Raw genomic sequence first — 21,677 nt, 5'->3', positions numbered from 1 at the left:
GTGAGATGTCAACATTAGGTGAAGCTACGTGAAGGGTATATGGCAACTCTCTGTACTATTTCTGCAACTTTTCTGTAAGTCTAAAATTACTTCAAAATAATAAGTTCTTAAAAAGTCATTAAGGGGGAAAAAGTCATTAGAAAGCAAATGTAGAGGAAAAGAAAAGTTCGCTAGATCAGTTTTCTTCCTCAACCATCCCACTGTCTTCCCTACCCCTTCCCTATCCTCATGACTTCATGGCATTCCTCAGTCCCACACAGGACCCGGGGCAGCAGAAACCTGGAAGCAGTATGCTCAGTCCCTGAGGGGAAGAAAGGGAAATGAGGCCGCGGGTGAGAGAAGAGAAGGCAGCACCTGGAATCGTTCATGTATAAAAATGTGTTTCCTCCCTTCCCAGTTCAAGAGCTTCCCTTCTGGCACTTCAGACACGGCCTCATCACATGAAGGACAGTTATACAAAGGATGAGGGTGGAGCAGGAGGATGGGCATGTGAAGAGGCTCTGCATGATACCAGAAAAGAGAATATGAACCCGTTAAAATCAACAGGCAGGCTTCCAGAAGAGAGAAATTTATCTCCAGAGCCACCTACTGCTTAGTTGAGATATGGGAATGGAAAAGCTGCGAAGGGCTCCACCTTGGTCACCACCAGGTGGCAGTGAAGACCAACTAGAAGAGTGGCCCCAGACATCCAGGTTAACTCCATTAACCCTGGAGTTAAAACCTTAATAACACCTAAGAAAAAGTAATTCTCTACCTCGCTGCCTTTGAAAGCGATGTTTTTAGGACACAATGATAGTTCTGAGCTGATGAAACTAGCTGCTTATATCAAGCACGTCTATACTGCACACTAGCTTGATCATTCTTGTTTCCAAAAAGGCAACAGCTATGGCAGATGGAGTATTTTCATGAAGACACAGTATACTATGACAAACCAATGACCAATCAGATCACAACTTGATATACTCTATATTCAATTGCCAAAATGTGATCCCAAGTCTTAGCAAACTATAAACTGTGATTACTTCTTGGATTTCAAACAGTCCCTACCAAGTCTTGATGAAAGAATGGGATGGAGAGCACTCGTGTGAATGGAGGCCCAACAATTCAACGCACTGAGACATCGGGCGGAGCCCCTTCAACAGGGCAGGCAAAAGCAATGAAAAGAACTCTTCCACTTACTAAAAATTCCTACATACAAATACATCTTCAAACTATCATTTTAAAGGGGTTTATTAAGACAGTATCTATTCACAATATTATAATCTGAATTACTTGTTATTAGGTTTCAAGAAATGAGTCTAGTTAAATTAGCACCAAGTTAAGTCTGCGATTTTACAGTTCATCCTTGCACAGGGCTCAGGACAACGTGGAAGCTGCATTTAGAAATCCTCTACCCCTAGATCAGCCAAAAGAATGTTCTTACTTACAGACATCGGCAGTGAGTGAGCAGAAAAAAGAATGACCACCTCGCTTCTCTTCTCACGTGGAAAATGGTCCAGTTCTTTCAGAATGTGGTCTGCAAAGCACTTCGCAAATACCAAGAAAGGAGGATAAGGAAGAAGTAGGAAAAAAGAAACAGAAGGAAAAGAAAATATTTTTTAAATGAGAGCTACAAAAAAAAAATCTCACAGCAACCATCAAAAACTGGAACTCTCTTTTTAAAAAATTACAAACAGTACAGTCTCCGCTTGCTTTGGTTCATCATCAAAATGGCTCATAACAGTTTCAGGGGCCTAGGGAATTTGATGGGAAACTTCTAAAGCTCACTAATGGCTCACTGAAAATGAATGCTCTGGATCTGCTTCCCCTCGGGAGGAACAGGGCACACTTCCAGATGGAAAGGAAACACAGATGGGAAGGAGAAGTTGTTTTAAGACCTCTCATTTGCTCGGTTAGCAGGAAAACAGCTTACAGGGTCTTTCTAAATCTCCCTTAGTCTGGCTTTTAGGTATATCACATTAAACTACATTAGACAAAAATAGTAGAGGAATAAGAAAACACTCTTCTATTTTTATGACCTTTTCGTTCTGAGCCCAGTACCTTCACTAAGTCAATCTTCATAACAACCTTCATAACAACAGATGAGAGGTAGTACAACTCTCAGTAAATTCACGGGGGTGCGGGGAGATGCGGCGACCTGGGGGCCCATTCAGTCACATCTGCAGAACTTGGGCTACAACGCAGGTCCCGCCTCCTCCGAATCTCTGTCCACCAGACCAGTGAGTTCCCATGTCTAGTTGGCACTTGCTGATTCACAACAATAGGTGCTGAAATCTCAGATCTGAAGAGGCTTTCTTTCATCTTACGCTTTAATCATTCTTCGTCACTTAACTTATAAAGCAAATGCTACAAAGGACATATTAATGTCAATTGACAAAACCGGAATATAAATGTAGGTCAGACAAATTTAAGCATCAATGTTAAATTTACTGAAGTTGAACACTGTACCACAGTTATGGAAGAGAATATCCCTGCTACGTAGGTGTAAAGGGTGATTTTATACATATAAGTTACTCTCAAAAGGTTCAGAAGAAAATATATGTATGTATATACAAACATAAACACACAGAGAGGATGCAAATGATAAAGCAAGTTGGATAAATGTTAAGAATATGTGAATCTAGGCAAAGAGTAAAGTTGCTTATACTGTTCTTAGTCTTTCAACTTTCCTGCATGTTTGAAATTATTTCCAAAAAAAGGTTTTTAAAAACTTATAAAGGACAATTTACCAGAACCATGTACATTTGTACTTGTTGGTATTTTGATATATCAGTGGTTAATACTACAGGAAGAGAAAATTATTCCCTAATCAACACTGAGACATTATTAATCTTTCTGGACTCTCAAAATTTGGTAAATAGATGCACTAAGGTACAAAATGTGCCTAGAGCGTTAGTTCCCTTTTCAAAATTTATAATTTACCTACAGAGTAAATATGGTAAGATCAGATACAAACCAAAACAATATTTTCTGGTGGTCTTTGCAGTGCTTGGAAACTAAGGATGCTCAGAAAGGACTGTTTCTGGACCACAGCCTAGATCAGAAGGCCCACTGCAAAGTTGGCAGAGGAGCTTGGCACATTCACTTACTCCAATTACTCCTCCAGCTAGACAAATAGCAATTTTAGAGATGACAGTAGTAAAATGACTATTTTGAGTAATTATTACCTATAACAAGTAGAAATGTAGATTAAAAATATTCTTAGTTTTTAACTATATTTCTAGTTTTAGTTTAGGGTTTGTTTGTTTTTAATTTCTGCTAGAAATCAAATCTCCTCATGTAATCTACACAATATTAAGAATAAGGCCTATTATAAACTTTTGTTTCCAAAAATTTTGGTATTTTTCCTTTTCTCATCTCGCAAAACCACAAGTAGAAACACAATTATTTATGGCTTACAGCAGACTCTAAGCCATCATCCAAACTGAGGAGCTGGGGTAAAGTAGAAGTGCTACTCAAATCATCTAAAATCCATCTGCGGTATTTCCTACATGCAATCCCCCTGCAGAATGAAAGCGGCAGGCGGCTCTCAGAGCCTTCAATCACATCATCTAGGAGGGTGGATAAATGCCTCTAAAACTCCCTTTCATTTCATGAACGGAGATTTCCTCAGTTAAGAGACCTTTCCATCTTTCTGCTTCCCCCCTTTTCAAAGGGCTGAATTTTAATGCAAATCTAATTACTCACTCGATCAGGGCAGGCAGATGCTGTGCAGATCCCTCGTTCTCTGCTACCACATGTCAGTGCTGACCTGAAACACCCCTCGTTTCCAATCACAGGCCTCCAAGAGCAAACTAGGGCACTCTGGAGCTTCAGGCGGTACTGACTGGATCCAGCAGCAGAGAAAATGAGCGGGGGAACACCACATTGAGACCAAAACTACACCCATCCCTAAGGGAAGGTGCCTTCTTTTCATTTCTGCTTAACACTGCATTTCAATCTGAGCATTAACCCTTGACATCATCTCCGTGCCTAAGGAACACTGTCTGCTCCAGGGAGAGCTGACCTGCTTTTAACAATGTCTAGCACCATCTAGCGGTTACAGATTCTAAATGACTCCAGGCTTTTTAAAAGGGTAAGGTGGTATTCTGCCAGTCAGAGGATGTCCAAGGAAAGAAACATAAACTGGATGAAATCTAAATCACTCAATATTTCCTCTACCTAAACTAACTCAAAGGCAGAAGGTTGTACTGACTGAATAAAACTATACTTGTATGATTTACGGCAATTACCCGTAGCACACTCTACTCACAGGGCAAAAAGTATACAGTAACACCAATTCAAAGGTATTGGCTTTAGAATTGTAGTTTTAACTGATTCTCCTAAAATCAAGCATCTATTAATATAAACATTATAAATATAATTGTGCAGGAGGAATCTGAAATTTCTTCAAATACATGAAACTTCCTCAGTTGAAATGTTACATTTATTTTCACGTTTCAGAACATGTAGACTTATCACCTTTAAATTTTTTAAATCTTTTGACATTTTAAAGGATCTAGAAAATAGAGGATTTATTTGTCCATCATTCAATCTATGAACATAAATTAGGCGAAACACTTGCATAATCTTTAACAGTCCTCTGGTCATCGGCAAACACAAAGCTCAAAATATAAATCTGCTATGGTTTGTGACTAACAGTATTAATCTGAAGAAAGAAAAGAATCTAACGTTTACCATCTTTGAATTTATTTTCTCCTGTCACAGTCTTGATAGACTCTAATACTTTTGTTTAAGCCCCAGCACACAATTTAAGCAAGAGAACTACAGTAAGGCTCAGAAGGACACCTGCAGACCAAGCAGGGACAAGAACCTGACCCACAGCAGAAGCAGGGGTGACAGGGGCTGCCGGCAGCCGCTGACTTACCTGAATGAGTAGGGGATGTGTGGGCCACCTGTCAATAGTGCTCCACTTCATCACAGGCTTCTTTCCCACTTCATTGTAGTATCTGTAAATGGCATTTAAGCTGCTGCCTGAAATATATAGGGGGCTACTTATTTTTTTTTAAAGATTGGCACCTGAGGTAACATCTGTTGCCAATCTTTTTTTTTCTTTTTCTCCCCAACACGCCCCCCCCCGCCGCCAGTTCATAGTTGTATAGTCTAGTTGTAGGTCCTTCCGGTTGTGCTTTGTGGAACACCACCTCAGCATGGCTTATGAGCTGTGCTAGGTCCACGCCCAGGATCTGAACCAGTGAACCCCTGGGCTACTGAAGCACAGCGCACAAACTTAACCACTGGGCCACTGGGCCTGCCCCTATTGGGGGGCACTTAGTAGATGCATGTTGATTATGATGAAAATAAAAAACAGACAGTAAAGGCAGTAATTCTAAGTTCAAAAGAGGTAACGTTTCTATACCGAATCAGCCTAATTACAATCATTTCAAATACTCTAAAATGCATATAGATTTAACTACCCTGCAAATGAACATCACTAAAGAGCAATCAATTTCAATGGCCTTTTAAAAATTATTGAGGCCATTCCTAGTGAGAAACGCGATGGAGGTGGATTTACGAAATATAAGTAGTCATTATTTGCAGGGACCAAGTCTTACGCTTGAAAGCACATTAAATTTTTTTTCCCATTATGAAGATAATCAACCCCATCACAGAAAATGTAGGGGGTGGGGAAAAAGGAAAAAAGAACCCAGCTTTTATCCCAGCATGCTAATACAGTTATTATTTTATTCTAGTATAGTTCTTTTCAATTATTTTTCTTTATAGCTGTATTGTTTAACAAAGTTGTAATTTTAGTACATACGCAATTTTGTATCCTGGGTATTTGGGGCATTTTTACTTAATATTATGAGATGAACATTTCTCACATTACAATAAAAGCTTTATAACTATCCTTTTAATGGCTGGTTGATAAGAACAGCTTATGGAGAGCAGCTGACTGAAGTTCCTATGAGCATTCTCCATTTTTATCTGCTCCTACAAAATTATCATCATTCCCTACAATAAGTTAAATGGATACTAAATCCTTACAGGTGATCTAACAAAATCTGTATTTGCAAGCAAGAGTTAGAAATCAAAAAAATTCAAAGACTAAAGGAAGGCAGATGGTGCCAAACCAATGCAACTCTTTCCTGGCCCAGGGGAGCTGGCACAAGGGCCAAGCCTTAATCCTATGAAACTATTCCTACCACAGGGCCTCTCCCTCAATGTTAACACAGGGCAAACATTCCAAAACATGCCCATGCTTCCAACACCAATCCACTGGTTTCTCTAACTGTAAGAGCTATTAATCAGTCAGGTCTCTAAATTAAAATGCTAGTTAGGACAAAGCCATACTTAAATCAAATGTCCTCTTAGGCTAAAACTCAATTTTCAAAAAAATAAATGAGTTCCATTCAGTGAGCAGAATACAATCAGTCAGATAAATGCAAACTGCATCCATTCCAGGTTCAAAAACAATCTCTCTAGAAATCACAAAGTGGTCAACACCATATTCATCCTGCAAACCACATTTTACAGGTGAGTATCACTGTCAGATGTTCAGAACAACTTCTGAAAGCACATTAGTTCTCCTGGCTCACTCAGAAACACTACGTGAACTACTAGTAGTAACTCAGGGGCAAACATAAATTAAACAATTGCTTGTGATTGATACATAGAATATACCGGCCCTGCCACAACGGTGTGTGTCTAAATGATGTACTAGATAAATGACACTCTAGCGCCCTCAAAGAAAGACTGTGCTTCCCAAAGGCTTTCAAATCTCTGAAGCAAGTGAAGATGTACCTGCCCCTACACACGAGTGTCCTGGAGAACAACTGCACAGACACTGACGTTTGACACACTAGTAGAGCCAGCTGTGAAATGAAACCTGTAGTCAATCCTTTGTCATACAAATAACCATCTTCTTAACGTGTCTAATTTTGAGAGCAGACATTTACATGTTCAGGTATATTTTTTAAAGCAAGGCAAAAGTAGGGTTTAGAAATTTATAAACTCTGATTCATTCTCCAACAATAGATTACTATTTTGAAGTTGCAGAGGTACATTTCCAAAATAAATCACAGCTCAGACTCTTGAGGGTTTCTGAGAACTCAGGCATTTTCATAGGTGCTTTGAACAAATATTTAAAGCACACAACGGGCTGTGAATATGCGTTCCAGTAGTTTTGATTCTCCTTACAGAAACAGAAATAATAGATAATAATATACAAAAGCTATTTGTGAGTAAAAATGAGCTGACCTCAATCCTTGAAATAAAACAAAATGTATTTATATAGAATGAAAATGTATTTGTGTGTGACAGTAGAAGCTTTACCTACAATTAATGATACAGCGATCGGCAAACACAGACTACTCTCCAGCTCCAATTAAATATATAAGAAACAACAAGTAGTAATATTTTCCAAAATCTACACCACTAAGAGAAGTTTACAAAGGGAACCTCACACTGGGCATTGGTTTAACCAGTAACCAACCCATAACTGAAGCATAACAAAAAAACATACCAATATTTCCTACATTGTATGAGCACCTCTGCTTTCAAAATGAAAGCAGCTACCATCTTTGCTACATTAATAAGAATATTAGGGTAGCCATAAAAATAAGGTTTATTACACAAACATGGAAAGTGGCTCAAGGTTCATTACTGATCTATTACACGACTGCATTAAAGCACAGAACACTAGCAGCCACCACCTCCCACCTACCATTTGTAATTCTCAGCCCACTGGCCAATAACTCAAGGGATAGATGAACCATGAGATTTCAAATGGACTGACCTGAACTCTCGTGTTTAAAGCAGACAGGTTGGATTTGCCATTCAAATAGAGAATGATTTATCCTTTCATTCTGCACTCAGCTTCCCTGGTTATCTCTTCCAGGACCATATCCTCCCTCCCACTGTCAAAGAGAAGCCCTTACCTGTGGTAGAGCAGCTGTACTGTGGATACTGTGTGAAAGCAATAGCCCTTTCAAGCCCATCTCTCTCCATCTCTTCAATTGCTTCTTCTGTTAAAGGATGGACATACCGGAATCCAATATAGTATTTGTGAGGGGCTATTAGGAAGCATGTGTGGAAAAGAGAAAGTATTAATCTTTATATAGATTCCTCGGAATTGCCAAACACAATGCAATGCCCAGAACAAAGAACAGTTAACCTAACTTCCTGTGATGCTGATAGTGTGTCTAGTTTAGAATATTCCTTGGATTTTATCCAGGCTTCAGCTAGTACATGGACTTTTAATCACTATTTTCTGGGATCAACCTCCTCACTCCACCAGACACACCTTTACTTAGCACTTTTTTTTTTTTTTTACTATACTAGTAATAGTAATTATCAAGTATTACTTTTTTTAAATTTTTTTGAGGAAGATTAGCCCTGAGCTAACTGCTGCCAATCCTCCTCTTTTTGCTGAGGAAGACTGGCCCTGAGCTAACATTCGTGCCCATCTTCCTCTACTTTATATGCGGGACACCTACCACAGCATGGCTTGTCAAGCGGCGCCATGTCTGCACCCGGGATCCAAACCAACGAACCCCCCCAGGCCACCAAAGCGGAACGTGCGCACTTAACCACTGTGCCACCGGGCTGGCCCCAGCACATGGTTTTTAAAACTTAAGCTTCTGTGTCTTATTCTCTGCTCTTGGCTGAGACAAGAGAGACTCAGGAGGAGGGAAGAAAGAACCAGCACTTATTCTTCAAGTGCACCTCCTCTTATGTACCAGATACCAGGGTAAAAATTTAACTTTTTTTTTTCTCATTTAGACCCCATTTTTCAGATAAAGAAACAGAGACTCTCAAAGGTTAATGAACCCGCCCAAAGTCACACCTGGCAGATGGTGGGGCTGAAATTATAACATGGGTCTCCTCACCCCAAAGCCCATGCTCCTTCCATGCCCCCAGCCTGCTTCCACCACTGGAGTTCCCTCCTCCTGTTCCCTCACACCCCAGATCACCGAGTTTGTATAAAACTGGAGATCCTCAACAAAAGTTTATTGATAACAAATGACTGAAATGACTCTCCTCATTTAATATATGAAAAAAATCCAACAACGTTTTTTTCTTTTTTGAGGAAGATTAGCCCTGAGCTAACTGCTGCCAATCCTCCTCTTTTTGCTGAGGAAGCCTGGTCCTGAGCTAACATCCATGCCCATCTTCCTCTACTTTATATGTGGGATGCCTACCACAGCATGGCTTGCCAAGCGGTGCCATGTCTGCACCCAGGATCTGAACCGGCGAACCCCGGGCCGCCAAAGCGGAACGCACAAACTTAACGGCTGCGCCACCAGGCCGGCCCCCCAACAACAATTCTTAAATTGGAGGCACCAACTGGGATTTAAAATAATTGCTCTTGACACCTAAATGGCTCAAGTCAGCACACATCTTTGCATTCCTTCCCCCATCACTTTACCAATCCCTTCTTCTATCTCCTCCTTTATCCTCTTGTATTTTCCCCCCTATATTTTAAAAGCATCTACAACCACTCAATTTCTTAGGCATTTATAAAATCATAAAACTGAAAGTTTCCTAAAGTGACCCAGCCTTGCTTCCTTGTCTTTTCATAGAATTACACTAACTTATACCCAGGGATGATATGGAGAACACACTACATAAACATTAAGTAATAGTAAATCTAAGATGCTATTACTGTTCAAGCATTAGCAGGAGCATTATATATACACACACCCATTATGTTTTATATATATATAAAATTTCCTCAATAACTTGACCCAGGGAACTGTGAATCAACGGAGCATGTTACCAAGGACAGAAGCAGAATACCGATGGAAGAGAGAAGTATGTCTGTACATGGGAAGGAGTCTGATTAGATATTCTCTGGTTGGGGTCTAGAAAAAGAGGAAGGAAGGGTGTAAACAGAATCATTCTCAGCTGTCTGTCCCTTCTAAGTCACCAATTTTATGGTCTCTTGCATAAAATATGGTGAACTGCAGTTAGAACACAGCAGAGTGACCCTGGAAGCCAACTCCAAATGACTGACTGTTGAAAGATTATGGGGTTCATGCTAAACTGCCAACTATCACAATATCAGCAAGTCCATCTTTTTTGGGGGGAGTGGTGAGGAAGACTGGCCCTGAGCTAACATCTGTTGCCAATCTTCCTCTTTTTGCTTGAGGAATGTTGTCCCTGAGCTAACATCTGTGCCAATCTTCCTCTATTTTGTATGTGGGACACTACCACAGCATGGCCTGATGAGCGGTGTGTAGGTCCACGCCCAGGATCCGAACCCGTGAACCCTTGGGCTGCTAAAGCAGAGCATGTAAACTTAACCACTACACCACTGGGCTTGCCCCTCACCAAGTCCATTTTTAAGGAGCTCTTGGTGAGCTGAGCTGAGGTTGAAGTGGAATCTGCTTTCTAACCTATTTTGAGACAATACACTTATGAGACTGATATAAGAAGAGCCCCCAATGCTGCAGGTCAACCAGCTCCCCACATGTTCTTTTCACCTGTGCAGTACTGGGAAGCTGCAGCCTAAATGCCTAGGGTCTGAGAGTTCCTGAAATATTGCAGCCTAAGAAAGGTGGAGAGGCTGCCCTCACACATAAACGCAGGGTGGTGACCACATTTTGAAGTGAGAGACAGTTGAATACTCTGGCAAGAACAGATAATGCTTTCTAAACTGTCCAATTAATGATGGCCTCCAAAAACACATTTTACAGAAAGTGACAATGTGCTCTCTCTGACTGGGCCTATCCTGAGGAAACAACAAGTGTTCACAGAGGCTCCTTGCTGGTCAGGATAGATTTCCCACTGCAGCTGGCTGTCCCCAGCAGAGCGTGGGGAGAAGGAGCCTCCTGGGTGTTAACCAGCACCACATCTGGCCAGACTGAGTTCAAAACACACTACTTGCTGGCCTGGCCTAGTCTACCCTCAGAGCGGCTACCCAGTGAATACTCTCCAGTGAGAACTACAAAAGGAAAAAAGGACTGAACAGAAAAACCAGATATTTAAACAGCAAAACTTCATTAATTTCCAGTCCATTAATTTAGCAAGTACAATACCTCAAATGTTTGATTTGAACATGACTCCCTGAGACAAAGGTTTGAAATACATATAGCATGATGCCTTTAATTTGTATTAGATCATGAACCCTATGCCAATGACGAATTATAAACAAGCTCACATTTACTGAGTGTCATGTACTATGCACCACACTAATGCCTTCCAGGATTATCTTATTTAATTTTCACAATGATCCAAGGAGTTGAGTTCTGTTATCCCCATTTTCAAGAGGAGCTTTAGTGGGGTGAGTAATCACACAACATGATTTCATGCCTGGAATCAGACAACCAGGCATGGGGAAGCCAGCTCCATCTGAATCTGAACAAGAACCCATGCTCCTCTCTGTTATGCATTTTATAAAGAACAACGAAATTATTCTACTGAGTAGCACTTACCTATAACTTCATTAAAAGCAGTTATAATCTACATAACTAAAATTTTTTATATTTTTATATTTAGACTTTTCATGAAAGGATTACACTTCTCATCTATTTCTTTCTGTAGTCCCTAAATTACTGCAATGTAATGTAACTATATGAAACCAATTCCAAGTTAAATTCCCTCACATACAGTCATGCATTGCATGACAACGCTTCAGTCAACAACAGACCACATATACGACGGTGGTCCCATGAGATGAGTTCCACAAAGCCTAGGTGTGTAGTAGGCGATACCATCTAGGTTTGTGTAACTATACTCTGTGATGCTCACACGACGATGAAATTGCCTAACGACACATTTCTCAGAACCCATCCCCATCATCGAGAGACACACACAGTCGCATGATGGACAGGCAAGCAGGACAGGACTGAAACTCACTGTATTAGTCAGTTGGTCAATTCTATGCAAAGTCAGTGCAGGTCTCAAAATTTCTATACTGGCTACCAAGCAGCAACTATTTCCCTAAAAAATGGGAGTGTTAAACATTCTTATGTTTGTAATCCTCACTTTTTGCCTAAAAAGAGCTTTTCCAAATAGACATACACAAATAGACATAGTTCAAAAGCAAACTTTATAATTTTGTAGAAAAGAAAATATAAGAAGACAGGAGGAAGAAGAAAGAAATGAAGAGAGGGAGAAACAAAGAAACCAGAAAGCAGGCAGGAAAAGCAGCACGAAGTGGGGAGGGAGGGAACCGACTGCTATTCCCACCCTAAGAAGCACTTGGGTACTTCATCGCCGAGCTTCAGGTCCACTCAGTGGAGCAAGAGCAGGAGGACCAGCAACTTCCTCCAATGCATCTTCAAACGATTTTCTCTCTGCCCCTTAGGCAGACTGGCCTGCAGCAGCAAGGTCCCACTAAACTGGAAACAACTTCTAAGTAGAAACCAGGCTTTTCGACTCTGAACAGTGCAGGGCACTCACTGGGCCACTGATAAACGAATGAGTGGGTGGTCATGGGCTTCATTAAGCACCACTACCATACCCTCAAAGCAGGTCTGCCAAAATGATTAGTTAGTCATCCACCATGCAGGAGAAAGTAGTACTTTAACTTGCCTGCCTCAGAGAGTCCCAAGCTTGGGCCACAAAGGATGGTGATTGGCCAAAGGGTCACCAGTACCAATGCCCTCCCAGGACCTGGCCCTGGACAAAGTTCCAAGATCCAAAGAACTCAAAAGCAGCCCCAAGAGAATTTACTTCTTGCCTTTGTGCAAACTACCAGGAAATTTAGCTCCATGGAGGTAAGGGCACGACTTATTCACTACTTTATCCCTCGTCATGATACCTGACATGTGGTCAGTGCTTATAAGTATCTGGTGGCGGGTGGATGGAAGAGGAATGGATGGATGTGGGAATTAATGGATGAAAGAGTGGGTGAGGGAGTGATCAGATGGGCAAGTGAAAGAAGAGAGAAAGATGATTTCTTGCCACATTAGTAACGATTTAGTGACTGGACAGGCAAGCCACCAAGATGATTTGTGCTTCATGGCTACCCTAAACTTATCCCCAAAGTTATAATGAAGAATAATAGCTTTTTGTTTCCATATAGGTCTCTATAAGATAGAATGCTTAATAACTGATTTTTTTTAAAAAAATTACTCTTACAATTTTGACTATGAAAATATGAAGTGGATATTATTATTCTTTGGTCCCTATCAAAGAAGGAGATAACTAATCGTAGAGTCTAGATGCTTGTAACTTCCTCTCTTTGGACTAAATGGCCACATATTAAAATGATCATACGATCATAAAGTGAGAATCCCAACTGATATAAATTTGTAGAACAGGGATTTGCATAGAAAGGAATTACAGAGCAGTTGAAAGTTATGCTCTAAACCAGACTGGCCAGTATCAGGTACAAGTTGTACGACTTTGGTTAAGTTACTTAACTGTGTCTATTTCCTCATCTCTGTAAGGGAGATAACACCTACCTTAACCAGTCGTGGTCTCAACTGAATTATATTCCTTAAAAACTGCATCTACTAAGTACCATGTTAGATGTTGTTGATCATTATTAACAATTCCTATTAGAATGGGAATTTGGCAAAAATTGGCTTGTTATATAAACTCTGCATTTAAAAAAAATAATAAAATGATCAGATGTTTCATAATAAGTGGGACACTGGATTAAATCCAGGTCATTCCATGGGACTCTTTCCAGGACAACCTGGGAGGCCAGGGCCACCACTAGCTTGTCTGATCTGGACAACCCAGCGGCCTCACCAGACAGCGGAGGCAGCGGGAAGCATGCCTTCCATCTGTAATCCTTTTTCAAGTCTGACAACTCTGCAACAGTCCTATATGGTTATGGGCACTATACTAACACATCACAGAAAACATGGCACCCCCCCACCTCCTTTTTCCACTGAAAACAGCATAGCAACTGCAGATCTGATTCACACTAAGCCTTTTATCATGATAAACTGTTAATAACCAGAGAGTTTGTTCTCTATGAAGTAAGCGTGAGTAGAGGTCAGCCAAGTTTCCCCTCAACAAACATTTTAGAAGATTCACTGTGGCATGTGTGCCTGAACTGTATAAGACACACCCCTGAGCCACAAGGGAAGGCAGGAAGCAAACCTAATATTCAGAAGCACAACTGAACAATTTTCCAAGTGAGATGATCTGCTGAGGGCTAGAGCCCTTTGTCCCTGCGTGTGATGTGAAACGGTGGATCCTGACAGCAACTCGGGCTGATGCTCAGTGTCGTCTTCTCAGAAAAGGAAATGCTTTTGGTCCTGCCTAGTAGGGCTGCCCTTTGCAAGTCTCCACTGTGTCACACTCCTTTCCCAATCCTGAAGCCCTAAAATATATCTGCAATTAATGTATTTCATGTGTCCTAAGATGCACATTTTTTGTTTTAACATTTCTCCTATTGGTCCGCATATACAATAGACACTGTCTTAAAATTAACTGGCAGAGTTTTTTGTGTCTTAGTATTATACAAGGACAATATGTGACCTGCAATCTACGGTGTCTTGAATGCGATTACATATGCGCTTACAGTTCACTCCTGCAGTGTTTCATTCTGCATGTGATGATTCTGCGTTAGAGGTTCTCAGAGGACAGTTACCAAATGCAATCCTCTTTTTAGTGTCACGTCCAACAGGGCACTTAAATGCCTCACAATGGTGGCATTGCCGAGAGCTGAAAGCACTTGCTGAAAAGTTGCTTAGAATCTCATGGCTTCAGTGACAACTAGCTAATTGTGCTCTAAATGTTGATCTAAATGGCTATTCACACAGAAAGAAAAGGCAATAAGCAGCAGCCTCAATCCATTTCCAGAAGATTTCTTCCAGGGCATGATATGTGCACCTTTTATTCATGATATGTAGCCTCTTCCTATTAATCTACTCAACCTAACACACACCTCAAACTTCCTTTCGAAACTAATGTTCCAAATCTCTAGCTTTTTTATTTGCAACATAAGGAAGTAACAGAAAAGGCTACACTGCCAAGGACAAAGGATAATGCCTCAGGAACTGAGTTAAATGACTGTGCATCACATGGGAACCCCCACAAATCGAGAGCTGCTGGGACAAAGAACTGCATTTGGCATCCAAGAGTGTTTTGAATTTCTAACTACTTTGAAAAAGAAACCCTAGTGAGATGCTAATTAAGAAACACTGTACCGGTGTGTGGGGACAACTCGTCCAGTAGCTTTACCATGCCTTCTCCTTGCTTGGAAGTCCACATCTTGATGGGGGATCCGCCTCCAATTCTGCGGTATTGCTCCTGAATTTTGGGGGTTCGGCGTTTGGCGATGATTGGTGCCAGCTTACTAAATCATTTAACATGTAGGGAAGTAAATTTTATTCCACATTAGCAACCTCAGAAACATTTTCTTCTCAATAAAGAAAAGATAAGCAAAATTTTAAGAAGAGCCTGACAAGATCAAGCCTTTAGAAACAGAACCCTGAGGTCACTGACAACAGCCAGCAATTTGGCCTAGATTAGAGACACAAAACTAGACACTCTCTGAGGCATAGCCGCCTCTGCCCACAAGTTGTTCCACCAGCACACCCTGAAGATTCAGGACACCAAACACCTGTGCAGAGACGCTGGACATGTGCCAGCCACTATCTTCACACCTCTTGATCCTGAACCTAGCAGGAACTAGGACATATAAAATATTAGGAAGTACACATTCGTCTTAATTTAAGAAAATGCATATTAATTCTACAGATGTACTTGCATATGTGAGCAAAGATATGTACACAAGAATGTTCACTGTAACACTGTAAACAACCTAAACATGTGTGTGTATGTATGAAGGACTAGATATGCATGGACTATTTCCTCCAGGGTGGATAACTGGGAGACTAGAGGCCAAGGTGAAAGACACATTTGCTTTTTACTTTGAACAGTTTATTCTATTTGCATTTTTTTATCCTATGCATGCATAAATTTTTCATTACAAAAACTTATTTTAAACGAAAAAAGAGCATATCCTTCTTATATCTAATAGAAAATAATAATGCTGCTCTAGCCACTACCAGATATGCATTAAAACCATTTATTTTTTTGAAACTATAGAACTGAGATACATGTAAGGCAAAACACATTGCACAAGTTATGAACAAATGCAAGTGTTTATGTGTATCTTACTTTTGAATAGGAAGTGTCATGAGGTCTCGGTCCAAGAAGAGCCTCAGAAGGAAGTCATGAACTTCTCCAAGGGTTTCAGGGCCTCCCATGTTCAGCATTAATATTCCTGTTTTCGGCTTTCTACAAATAAAATGCAACAGTTGATTTGTAATACTTCTTATTTTCCTTTAGGGTAGAATCTTGGTTCAGCTAGCAAACTCTCATCTAATCTGTTCGAAGCAAAGGTAAAAACATACAGATCTTTTCACTGCCATCACGTGGCTACCTATCTGCAAATGCAGGAGGCCTCCAGTTCTGCATGGTCCCAGCTCAGACTCTGGCCTTCATGTCCTAGCTCCATCCAAGGCACCAACCTTCAGCAGGCTCGAAATGTTTCCCTATTAAACTGGCAGCGCTGCACCAAGATCCCAATCTTCAGGGACTGAAAGTCACGAGAGAAATCTAAAACTGTCCTGCAGCTGAAGCACCTGTTCATGTGAAAGCCTTACAGATACACAGGTTACCTGACCTCTCCAAACTTTAGTATCCTCATCTGTAAAATAAAGAGTCCACCACCCACATCAAAAGGTTGTTTTGAGAATTAAATGGATAATGTCCTTAGTCATTTAGCATGATCTGGCACACAGTAAGTTCTATTAGACACAGAGAAGCCATTAAACCTCCACAGTATACCAACCCATCTCCCACTCTGCTCCTTTCTCTTTAGTCAATTATTTACTACTGACAAATGATTTCTTACTACTCTGCCTCCTTCTCCAGAGCCTGCCTTCTTCTTAGTCCTTCTTCAGTGTCTCCCGCTATAATAAACTACAGTTCTCACTTTACACTCAGCCCTCCATTCTTCATCTAAATCCACGGGTTAGGTAATTCCTGTAAGACACTGCTCTAACTTACTCAAATTAGTCCCAGGCTAAAGAATCAAGCACTGAATGAGTAAGAAGAAATAGCGAAAAGAAAGCAAAACTCTGTAACAAAAGTTTTAGGTCAAGCAGCTTCTGGGAAATTAAAAACACAAAAAGATGGCAAAAATGCACACTTCTAAAATCCAGAGAAGCTCTGGAGCCTACATAGCCCAAGGTGAGCCAGTCCAGGAGGAGTTCTCTACTCCCTAACCCCACCAGGGGGCAAAGTGAAGCTGGAGCAGACAGAGAGCCTGCTGTGTGCTTCTGGGAGCCACAGAAGACCACGACTAGAGATTCTGAACTATGAGGTCAGAGCCTGAGACAGTACTGTGGAGAATTGGGGGCCTGTGTGTTCCCATGAACGGTGGCCACTGATGGCAGTGAATGAGTCTGCAGGTGCAGAACTAAAGGACAAGGAGTGTTTCTTCATTCATCCTTTTTTTTTTTGCATTAGAAAATTTAGATATAATTCACACACCATAAAATCTGACATTTTAAACTTTACAATTCAGTGGCTTTTAATATATTCACAAGGGTATGCAACCATCACAACTATCTAATTCCTGAACATTTTCACCACCCCACAAAGAAACCTTATACTCATCACCCTTTCTCCCTCAGCCCCAGCAACTCCCCAATCCACTTTCTAGGTCTATGTATTTGTCTATTTAGGACATTTCATAGGAACAGAATCATATAATAGATAGCCTTTTGTGCCTGGCTTCCTTTACTTAGCATAAAATTTTCAAGGGTGTAGGCTGAATCAGTCCTTCTTTCCTGTTTACAGCTAAATAATATTCTGTTGCATGGATCTACTCTCCATTCACTCTTGATAAAGCAGCTGAGAAATAAGCAGCCTGACGTTTATCTAAAACACCATTATTACAAATGCATTTTCTAAATCTCCTCCATCAAGACCACCTCTAGCTACCATAGTAACTAAGCCAATGCTGTCAAGATGGCTCTCTTTTGGAAGATTATTCTTAATGTGTTCTAAAACTAAAGATATGATGACATTCGAATTGCAATTTTTAAACAATTGTTAACAACATTTGGCAATAATATTAGGCAGCACAGTATGTTAAATTTATACAGGTGGAAACCATTTTCCTGATCACACACACTGTAGGTGAATAAAGTGTAAATATGAATTCTTAGCCTAAATTTTCAAAATAAGAACCAATTCATAGGGAAAGGGAAAAGTTCCATTACAATGAAGTCAGGGATTTTCTCATTTAGACCCCATTATAAAGATTAACTAAGTTCACTTTTCACATCATGGTCTCAGACTAGGGTTTCTCAACCTCAGCACTACTCACACTCTGGCTGGATCATCCTTTGCTGTGGGGGCTGTCTTGTGCACTGTAGGAGGTTCAGTAGCAACCCTGGCCTCTACTTACTAGATGGCAATACCACCCACCCCACCCCAGCTGTGACAACCAAAAATGTCTCCAGACACTGTCAAATATGTCCCAGGCTGCAAAACGCTCCCCCACCCTCTCTTAAGAACCACTGTTTTAGAGGAAGGGACTTTAACCTCCTTTTACTAAACTAAGCAACTATTGTGAAGATGTCATTGTTCTATACCTTTTCCACCCCCACTGACCAGAAGTCCCATCAATGAACTAACAAACTGGTATTTGGTTTTCTTTTCTTTATACCTCAAAATTCCAGATTCATTATATTGTGAAACTGTAATATTCCCTTAATCTTTCTACTTAGACCACCAGTGCCCTCCTGGGATCCTGTCTTTCACCCTCAAAATCTGTGACTCACAATAAATTAAGCACATTTTTCCATGGATTGCTGCCAGTTAAGAGATTACTGGTTAAGAAACTCGAGGCTAAGAGACTTACCTAAGCCACGGAGGGTATCAATGTGCAAACGGGATTTAGAACTGTTTTTCATCTATAACACCTGAGCTCAGAACAAGAGTGGCTTTAAATGGGACATTACTCTGCCCTGCAAACCTATGTTTTGCAAAACATGTTCATCTTATACATGAAAGAGATGCACACAGTTTAAAAATACCTAAATACACGTGCACTTAATTCAAAACGGTGTTGTGCATGACGAATGGCGCATTAGTAAGCCGTAGTCTGACACCCCTCTATTCCAGAATGTGAAGAGCAAAGCTTTAGTCAAGAGACTCTGTCCCTTCTCCTCTCCAGACAAAGCACATCTGAGACCAAGGTCTGAATGGGTAAGTTCTCTTTGTTTCAATGTAAAAGTGTATAGAGTAAAACATTTAAAACTTCTCATTTCAAAAGGTTTCAACATTTTGCCATTTTTATATTCTAAGACTCTCAAATATCAGGTTTTTCCTTTGAACTATTAATTGTACATAACAGAAACTTAAGCTCATCAATTAATAAAGCAATAGAGTAATTCTATTCTACCATATACAGTCAGCATCAAGATAAAGAAACAAATGCCAGCTCCTCATTAAACCTACGAGATGTAACTGGCCTGAGGATCTAAGCTGCCTCTAGACCAGGGTCTGGCAAACTACAGCCATATGCCAAATTCACACCCTCCTCCCCTACTACCTGTTTTTATAAATAAAGTTTTATTGGAACACAGCTCTGCTTGTTTACATATTATCTATGGTTGCCCTCACATTATAACAGCAGAGTTGAAGAGCAGCAAAAAGAGACCAAATGGTCCATGAAGCCTAAAAAGTTTACTGTCTAGCCCTTTATAGAACAAGTGTGCTGACTCCTGGTCTAGCAGTGTCCAGTCTAGCATCATCTAGTCTAGTCTAGTCTAAGCACTAAACAGCAAAATGCCTTCATAATGTGTAGCATCAGAATCATTCACAAAGAGGAGCTGGCCAGGTGGCATGGTGGTTAAGTTTGAGCGCTCCAATTCGGCAGCCCCGTGTTCACTGGTTTAGATCACAGGTATGGATGTATGCGCTGCTTATCAAGCCCTGCTGCGGCAGGCGTCCCACATATAAAATAGAGCAAGATGGGCACAGATGTTAGCTCAGGGCCGCTCTTCCTCAGCTAAAAGTAGAGGATTGGCGGCGGATGTTAGCTCAGGGCTAATCTTCCTCAAGAAAAAAAATTAATTAAAATAAAATAAAAAAGAATGATTCACAAAGAGACTCACCACTTCATCATCTCTAATACCCAAACATTAGAAATAACCTATATCCCCCAAAATATGGGACTGAATAAATTATTATTTATTAAATTACTCTTAAGCTGTTAAAATAATTTATAATATTTATATTTATATGGTGACATAGTAAATAAAGAGGAAGCTATAAAAATAGTAGATGTAGTATTGTCACATTTGGTAAATATCTACTAAGTGAATATTAATAGATATATAGAGACAAAATATTGGGTGGTGAGATTATCAGTGATTTTTTGATCCTTTTCTGCCTGTCTGTATTTTCTAAAATGAACTTATTTCTTCTGTATAAACACGATATAAAGTTACTTAATAGAATTTGCATTTTTTAAGATTCTTATTTAATTTTAATAATTTAATATTAAGGCTACTTATATTATTCCCTTTTGCCACTAGGATAATATAGTACTGAAATCATTTTTCTTCCAGGTTCCACATCGAATCAGTTCTTCAGGTTACACCAAGTACCCCAAGTACTTAGAGCACTTTGTACTATGGCTGAGGTGAGAAATGAGGGACTGTGGGGGACAAGGAGGAAGGGTAGCCTGCTCAACATGCCGCCAGGATGGAGACAGTGTCTGTGCTTCTTGTCTTCCTCATCAGATTCCATCGTTTAGGAGGAGAGAGAGTTGAAGGAAGAGGATTTGGGGCCCCGCCCCTAATGCTCTATCCCCTATAAACCTCAGTTTATTTAGTGCTCAATGTACCCATGATTATACAGTGTAAAACAACACAAAATAAGACTACTTTATTTTCAAAGCTGTATAACTTTTACAGAACATCTCGTCTACCAGAAAGATGAAGGTGTTAATAGTTCATAGCTACTTTCTTTCTTTCACTCTGCCTAGTGTCAAAGTGCACTATTTTTCTCTATGTACTCATCCAAATAACTGCCCTTTATAGTCTTCTGTTGCCTCTGTACCTGAGGAAGACTTGAGAACAGATGTGGTTTCTATTAGGGAGAAGGACACCCAGCAACAACACCATGCCTGCTGACGTCCACCCACAAACAGCAGAGCTGAGGTATGAAACACGTACTTTATTTCTTTAATAAGTTATAAATCTTATTACGGCATTTATAATTATGTTCACTGTGTTAACAGATGAAAAACGATGGTAGAGTTTACCATAGAAATTCTTGGTAGATTAGCTATCCTTCATCCTGTACAGGATAATACATTTCTAGGTATAATTATGTTAGGTTCACAAATACATTTCCAGCATACATATAATTTGTGTTACCTGACATATTCCAGAAGTAAATTCCTACACAATTTGCAGACTATACTCAACTCTGTGTCCTTTAACAAAAGCCCTGTGGGATTTTTACTTGTCAATCATACCTCAACAAAGCTGGAAAATAAATAATAACTTAAAAATCTGTAAAAATTCAAAAAAAATCTTAAAAGTCCTATGGGGATGAAATCTGTAGTTTAACAGCTATTGAAAGGAAGCCAAGAAAATAACAACACCCCTTCCATACTGGGTTTCCCAGCGACGCTCCTCCTAAGTCACATGAAAATAACAACACCCCTTCCATACTGGGTTTCCCAGTGACGCTCCTCCTAAGTCACATGAAAATAACAACACCCCTTCCATACT

At 40.2% G+C, this 21,677-nt stretch overlaps 1 protein-coding gene across 2 annotated transcripts in view; it reads right to left on the bottom strand.

The window, feature by feature from the left end:
• Window positions 1-21,677, bottom strand: part of FECH (ferrochelatase) — a 33,948-nt gene that overhangs the window by 7,173 nt on the left and 5,098 nt on the right. For both annotated transcript variants that reach the window (XM_046671924.1, XM_046671925.1), the window contains exons 3-7: window positions 16,033-16,152; window positions 15,057-15,205; window positions 7,881-8,015; window positions 4,868-4,974; window positions 1,428-1,526 (exon numbers count right to left, since the gene is read on the bottom strand). In XM_046671924.1, the coding sequence (XP_046527880.1) occupies window positions 1,428-1,526; window positions 4,868-4,974; window positions 7,881-8,015; window positions 15,057-15,205; window positions 16,033-16,152 (610 nt within the window). The remainder of the gene's footprint in view (window positions 1-1,427; window positions 1,527-4,867; window positions 4,975-7,880; window positions 8,016-15,056; window positions 15,206-16,032; window positions 16,153-21,677) is intronic.

This window comes from Equus quagga, chromosome 9, assembly GCF_021613505.1.
Source record: "Equus quagga isolate Etosha38 chromosome 9, UCLA_HA_Equagga_1.0, whole genome shotgun sequence".
NCBI lineage: Eukaryota > Metazoa > Chordata > Mammalia > Perissodactyla > Equidae > Equus > Equus quagga.
This window is presented reverse-complemented; position numbering and strand designations above follow the sequence as displayed.